The following is a 7,851-nucleotide window of genomic DNA, read 5'->3' as shown; positions in this document are numbered from 1 at the left end:
AAGACATTTTTTTTTTTTTTTTTGAGACAAGGTCTTGCTATGTAGTTCAGGCTGTCCTTGAAGTCAATATGTAGCCCAGGCTGGCCTCCAACTCATGGCGATCTTCCTGCCTTAGCCCCCGCAAGTGCTGAGATTACAGGCATGCACCACCATACCCAGCTGGTAATAACTACTAAAAAGAAAGTACCTACCTGCACAAGAAGCAAGCCAGCTTACCTTCATGGAGTCAGAGTATAAAATGTATTCCCTGAGCACAGGTAGGAAGTCTTCGGTCATGTCATCTGTCAGCTCTTCCAAGGCTGTGGAGCAGCTCCCGATGCAAGCTGACACACCCTCTAGGGGTTCCGCCAGCTCACCTTCTAAAGCACTCCACGTGGAGTACACAGGCCCATATTCCCTCAGCTCTACAAGGTATTCTGAAGAGAGAAAAGAAATGATTGCTCTGTCTGGGTAACAAATCACTTTATTGGCTCAAAAATCGCCAGCCAAGAACTCTCCACGTAAGATGTCTTTCCTTGGCAATTACTCAATTGAGCATAGTTTTTTAAATACAACACTGTCTCTAATGTAACTTTTAAAACCTCTAAAAGCTAATGCTACAACTGACATCAGAACATCCAAACCTCTAGATACCACAATGCCTTACAGAGGAGAACGGTAAGAAACATCTTCAAAAATAACTGCTTGACCACCCATACTGTGAGGCAGTATTTTCTCAGGTGCTGGGGAGAAACTTTTGTGTTGGTTTAGGGGGTTTTTTGGAGGAGGAAAATCAATTACAATGGAAACCTGGAATTTCAGGAAACACTTTGCTGGAAGAGATGCGGTCTTCCACAAGCAGACTCACTCACTCAGTGGGCATCCCAACATCTCAGTCCCATTAGCACTTACTCCACATGATCCTCAGGTGCGATAGCACCCAGAGAGATCTTGGCAGGCCCTAGAGAATACCATCAGCATATAGCGAGTGGGGAAAAGTACAGAGAACGAGAAGAAAAGTGTTGATCTCTCCTCACTTCAAGGAAAAATCTGATCTTTCATTTGTCACTAGGATTCTTATTACAGTGGAATTGCCACAGTCAGTGTTGAATCACCAATGGACGACAGCCGCTGAAGAATGTGCCTCATGTCGGCATGACCATTATCACTGTTCAGGTTTTCCTGGCCTGCGTGTGGAAGACAAGGAACCCAACATTCTGGAACATGGCAAAGCAGGTGGCCATGACAGGAGTGGGAGGGCAGCGGTGGCAACAAGAAGAAGCAGTGGACACAGGCCCTGGCAACTCCCCGACTGAGGAGGGTGGATGTGAAACGAAGCAAGGGCAGGCAGAGTGAGCAGATTTAAATTTACAAGGTTCATTAGGGCCATGACTTTGGCAAACACCAATCATCACGCTCTACCCTTTTGAACCATCCTTCTGCCAGAAAAGGTAACTAGGTATGTTTTTTCAAAATATCATTCCAGGGCCCGAGGATTTGGCTCTGTGGTTCCACTGCCTGCCTTGCAAGTACAAGGGCCCAAGTTCGATCCCCAGTACCAAAAAAAAAAAAAAAAAAAAAAGAAAAGAAAAGAAAAATACACACACACACACACACACACACATATTCCACTAGGCGAAGGAACAAATGAATCCACATCTCCACTTTTAAGGCTAAAGGAGGAAAGACCTGGAAGCACAGAAGTGTTTGCTTCCTATGGGAAAAGCAAACACAAGGCTGAGATGCAGAACAAAATGGGGTGAAAAATTATAGCCTAGTCCTCCCCTCCCTGTATTTACTTGTCTTATATGTAAAATATGGCCTAATTCTATCACTGTCATGTTTCTTCAGTTTGAATCTGCTTAGCACAGATGAATGCCACTCCCACCACTGCAGTGCCTGGGCACAATCAAGTCTCAACAAAGAGCTCACCTATTTCTTCTTTGATGATTCGCTGGGCTATCCGATCAATGGTTCCCAGTTTGAGTGCAAAAGTATCTAAGTATTCGCCTACGGCTGCAAACTCCAAAGGTCGACTCCTCAGCTTGTAGCCTCCAGTGACATGTTTGACCGACTCGCCCACTCTGGTCAGCAATGCTATCCCCTGCTTCCTGTAGGCGTTCAGGTCCTAAGGATGACACACCAACAAACAAAGCATTCAGGCACTTGCACAGCCAAGATTCACTGACCAATTCCTGACAGCTGCTTCTTTTTAGAAATGGAAGCCTGAGAAAACAAAAGCCAAGTAGAAGACCAGGTCACATTCACACAAGTGTGCCCTCCTCACATCCACAGCCCCCTCAAAGGAGCTGGACTCCAGTCCCCCTAGACAAGTTCACTCACCTCGGCACTGTGTCCTTCAAACACACACTGCTTCAAGCATAAGTTTTTATATCTGTGACAAGCAAAGGAGGAGGTAGAAACCCACCCTACATTGTCTTTAGGAGCAAAATTAAGGAGCTGAAATTCTGAGATTCATCCCATTAACTTTTTTTTTTTTTTTTTTTTTTTTTTTGAGACAGGGTCTCACTATGTAGTTAAGACTGACCTAGAACTCACTATGTAGCCCAGGCTGGTCTTGAACTCACAGGGATCCTCCTGCCTCAGCCTCCCGAGTGCTGCGATTATAGGCGTGCGCCACCACACCCGGCTTCATTAACTTATTTATATGCCAACTGAAGCCTATAAGAAGAGTAGAGTAGAGGATAGAAAGCATAAATCAGGGACCCAGGAGGCACTGCTAGAAAACTTGGGTAAGGACAGGTGGGGGCGTGGGTTACTAGGGATAGAACTCTGCTCCTAGCACTTGCAAGGCAGGTGGCAGAACCATTGAGCTAAATGCCCAGCCCAGGGCAGATGTTATTAATGAGAAGATATTTTATCTCTGAATTTCTTGTAGGTCAAGGCAAAAATAGGAAATATCTTCAGTCTTAGAACCCACTGTATCTAAATTTAAAAAGTATTATGAGCCTGACAGGTAAAACCCTAAACTAAACTCACTTCTAAACTTCTAAACTGTTTATGAAGAACATACATATCTAACATACAGTTATCTTCAGGTTGTACTATTTCACTTAACAATCTCTTCAAAAATCGCTTTTATGGAAGATGCAGGTGTCTTTCTCTTAACCATCTTCCATACATGCAGAAACAATACTGAACTAGGGCCAGAATATGCTCTGTTTAAAGGCATCTTTCCTGCATTCGCTCACATGAAGTTGGAGTTTGAGATGTTAAAAGATCTTACATATTTTTAAGAATCATTTTCATACTGTTTGGCCCATCAGTCAATCAATCAACCCCATACAATATTTCCTACCTATTCTTCATACAGCTTCCTAACCACCGGGGTCCACGCTGCACACACCCACAAACACTCTTTTCTTTTTTGTTGAATAAGGAGGATGCCAGAGGTTCTGACAAACAAACCTAAAACTTGGATGAGAAAGTTTGTTGCAATTCTGGAAAACAGTTTTGCTTTGAATACAAGCTGAAAGAACGGAAACTTGAAGATCAATTCAACTGGAAATGCTAGTTTTAAAAAGTGTATGCGTTCAACCTGAGGAGAAAAGGCTTTGGGGTATGGTAACAATGAATGGGTTATTACCAAGGCTAAATATCAACTGAGGTTACAAAACAGAACTAAAAGATGGCCAGGTGGGTTTCATTTAGTGAAGAATGAAGCCTTTTCTAAAGCTTTAAATATCAACCAATGTTATCAGTAAATGTCTCAATTTTGCCACTTTGACCAAAAGAAAAAAAGACATTATCTGAGCCTCAATACCCTTGCCAACACGGAACACACTGCCAGAGGCCTGAATAGGAACTAGGATACCTGACGCCCGACGCCAGGGGGCTGGGAGGGAGCTGGTGTGACGGTTTCAGCATGTGGCCCCCACTCCCGCAGATGGTGACAGCGCGGCACCACAAGCTTTCTGGCCAGTTGCGCCAACGGGGAAGCACAGAGAAAAGCTAGTGAACAACAGCCAGAGTCTGACTACACAGTCTGACAACTGTGCAGGATCCAAATATTTCTCCGGCAGATACGTAGAAAACGGGAACCTGGTAGAACAGTTTCGGGCAAACCATAGTCAGACAGAAGTGACACAGAGTGAAAGTACAACTGTAGGAGCCACCAAAGAGTCCCAGTAATGTCCCCTGAACTCTCTGAACTTCAGCTTCCTTGACATAAAATGAGGCTATGAATAATTAATACAGGGTTCTGCGAAGAACATCCTTAAAAAACATTCAATAAATATTATTTCCCTTTTGTGTCCACTGTTGGTGAGACTGGCACAATCCAGAAATACTGCCAAGATGTATTTAAGGTGTGTGTGGAAATATTTATCTCTGTCTTGGGCAAATAAAGATATTCTAACATCCAATGCTATTACATGGGAGAGGAGGGGAGATTTGGTTTCTTCCTGAATTCTAATACAGAAACCATGCTAATGCTATTGGCACCAAAAAACTGAGCAAGTTTTTAAAAAAGAGTTACTGGGGATTGAACCCAGCACCTCTACGTGGAGCTATCTCCCCAACCCTTTTTATTTTGAGACAGGGTCTCGCTAAATTGCTAATCTTCCCAGGATGGGATCAAAGTGACAATCTTCCTGCCTCTGTCTCCTAAATAGCTGGGACTACACTGTGTCCCACCACGCCTAGCTAGAACAAGAGAACTATTCTTGCAGGTGGCTTATGAGGTACCAAAACAAGTTTAAAGGAAGAGCCTTAAGAATGGTAATTTTGAAAAGGAATATATAAAGTTCTCTCCTTACCTTAGCAGTAAGAAAAACATTAAAATGTTCATTGAAAGACAGCACAGGATGATCTGTAATTCTTTTCAGGAATTTATCCAAAGCTTTTCTTCTGGTCTCCACAAACTCTTCTGAAAAACGATCCACAACACCTTTCACCACAAACTTCTCAGGAAGCGGCTATGAAAACATGAAGAAAATTTCAGAGTAATTGGTAAGACAGTGCAAAGAAAAAACATCAGGCTAGCAAGTAATTCCTATCACACATTTGCCCAAGAACAGTACTTCTTAGTTGGTTAGTTTTTTATATAATCATCAATATAAAAATTTGTGGAAAATACAGATGGAGCAAGCCACAACTGCTGTCAATTTTATAATGCAGAGAATAAAACACTACAGGTAGAATAGTATCTGAAACAGGAAAAGTTAACATTTATCCAATTAAGTGCAATATTACAATGCTTAATGTACAACGGAAAGAAGGCAGACAGTATCAACCATACAGACATCGATTTAAAGGTCTTAAGATTCTACTTCCAATTCAAAGGGTAAAAAAGTTTGGTGAATAAAGAAATAAGAAGGTAAGTAAACTCACATACCTGAAAACTATCTTTGCTAAGCTACTTTTTTTTTTGTTCTGCTTTAGGTTTATACTCAAAATATAATTTCAGTCAGTCCCCATTCTTAAACAAACTGCTCAGTTGTACTTCTTTGAGGCCACACTGCAGGCCGTTTACAACCACCCGCCTTCTAGGGGATCTCTGAGCTTTAGTGGATTTCCCCAGCAGCCTGCTCAAATGCCTCACTGAAAGGCCTTCCTCATTGCTACCACCATGGGGAAAAATACATACAGCAAGCACAATTTGTAAAATGTTTGAGTTTTGACATGTTGAAAACAAAATCTACATTTAAAATGAGTAAATGATCTGATGGGTCTTTTCCCAAAAAATAGAGTCCAACGGCCAACACACATGAATATATGCTCAACACCATCATAGAGAAGTACAAATCAAAGCCATAAAGAGATACCATTTCATACGAGGAAAGCCATACGTTTTTTAAAAAGAAAATGACGGGGTGTGTAGCCCTGGGATAGAATACCTGCCTCGCATGTACAAGGGTCTGGTTTGATCCCTAGCATCACAAAAAAATTTTAAAGTGTGCAAAACTTTTAAAAAGGGAAAAAAAAAGTATTGGTGAAGATATGGAGAACCAGAATCCTTACTACTGCTGGGAATGTACAATGGTACAGCCACCGTGGAAGAAGTTCCTCAGCAAGTTAAATACAGTTACCGTAAGACTCAGCAATTCCACTTGTAAATACATGCCTGAAAGAACTGAAGGCAAGTGTTCAAAAAGTTGTACACAAATGATCATAGCAGCCCTAAATACAATGGCTGAAAGGTGGAAATAATCCAAATGTTCAACAACAGATGACTGGATAAACAATGGGATTTATTTATTTATTTGTTTGCTTGTTTGTTTGTTTGTTGAGACAGAGTCTCACTGTGTAATTGAGACTGACGTGAAACTCACTCTGTAGCCCAGGCTGGTCTCAAACTCACAGCGATCCTCCTGCCTCAGCCTCCCGATCGCTGGGATTACAGGTGTGCGCCACCACGCTCGGTAACAGTGGGATTTAAAAAGGATAAAGCACTGAAACAGGCTACCTCATGGAAGAATCCTGAAAACTCATGGTAAGTGAAAGAATCCAGATACAAAAGGCTATACACATATGATTCACCTATGTGAAATGTCAGTCATAGGCAAATTCATAATAGAAAACTAATGGTTGCTGGGGATTAGAGAAATGAGGAAATGAGGAGTAACTGCTTCATGGTTACAAAGTTTCTTTCTGGAGTGATAAAATTTTTCAGAAGGTGATAATGGCTACACAACATTGTGAATGTACTTGATGCCACTGAACTGCAGACTTTAAAATCATCAAAATAGTATGTATTGGGCCAGGGATTTAGCTCAGTGGTTCTGCCACCTGCCTCGCAAGTACAAGGTCTAGAGTTTGATCCCCAAAAATATATTTATTTTATATTATTTTGTTGCCATGATTACAAAAGCATACTATATCTCTAAATCATAAAGCATAACAATAATACTAGTACCCATTAATCCCCTACTCAAGCTGACAAACACAACAAGCACCACTGACAAAATTCTCCATGGGCCAGGGATTTAGCTCCGTGGTTCTGGCATCCGCTTTGCATGCTCAAGGACCAGAGTTCAATTAAAAAAAAAAAAAAAAAAAAAAAAAAAAAAAAAAAAAAAATTCCCTGTCTCCAACCCCTGATTGGATATCTACTTCTACCGATCCTCTCTGAGGGAAGCACAATCCTAAACCTTTTCTTCACTGTCCCTATATTTTATAATTTGTCTTACTTGTTTTTGAGATTGAAAAAAATAGAACTATTGTCACTCAAAACTATCTTTCTGGGTTTGAGCTCCCTCGATGTGTGCGAAGCTGTGGGAGAATCATTTTATAGCTCTGTAGTGCTGCATATATACCTGAATGAGTCACCATCGGTCCATCTACTCTCCTGACCCTGCACATGAGAATGCTTTACAGATTTCCAATACAGATTTCAGTATCTTGGGCACATATGCAAGTCTCCACAGGGAATAAACCAAGCCAAGGACGGCCAAGTCAGAGTATTTGTGCTTTCTTAGTCCTATAAAGACAAGGGCATTAGGGCCGGGGATTTGGCTCAGCGATTCGGTGGCCTGCCTTGCAAGCGCAAGGACCTGAGTTCAATCCCCGGTACCAAAAAAAACCAAAAAACGACAAGGGCATGCTTTGTCTTTTACTATGTTCAATGGTAAAGTAGTACATTTTTCTAATGTTAAACCAACCTAGCAGCTCAAGTTTAAAATGGATAAATTAAAAAAAAAATCCTCAAACCCCATAAAATGGCACGAAAATATTTTTCTTTTAAATTATAAACTCTCAAGTATAAAAGACACCAAGTGGTGGGGCACGCCTGGAATCCCAGCACTTGGGAGGCTGAGGCAGGAGGATCGCTGTGAGTTCGAGACCAGCCTGGGCTACATAGTAAGTTCCAGGTCAGTCTCAACTACACAGTGAAACCCTGTCTCAAAAAGC

General features: G+C 41.6%; 1 protein-coding gene across 1 annotated transcript in view; it reads right to left on the bottom strand.

Moving 5' to 3' along the window:
- Snx30 (sorting nexin family member 30) overlaps window positions 1-7,851 on the bottom strand; it is a 75,667-nt gene that overhangs the window by 31,499 nt on the left and 36,317 nt on the right. Inside the window, exons 5-7 of the mRNA XM_019209805.1 lie at window positions 4,758-4,916; window positions 1,912-2,107; window positions 217-416 (exon numbers count right to left, since the gene is read on the bottom strand). Of these exons, the coding sequence (XP_019065350.1) occupies window positions 217-416; window positions 1,912-2,107; window positions 4,758-4,916 (555 nt within the window). The remainder of the gene's footprint in view (window positions 1-216; window positions 417-1,911; window positions 2,108-4,757; window positions 4,917-7,851) is intronic.

Source organism: Fukomys damarensis, unplaced genomic scaffold, assembly GCF_012274545.1.
Source record: "Fukomys damarensis isolate Sample0158 unplaced genomic scaffold, DMR_v1.0_HiC HiC_scaffold_36, whole genome shotgun sequence".
NCBI lineage: Eukaryota > Metazoa > Chordata > Mammalia > Rodentia > Bathyergidae > Fukomys > Fukomys damarensis.
This window is presented reverse-complemented; position numbering and strand designations above follow the sequence as displayed.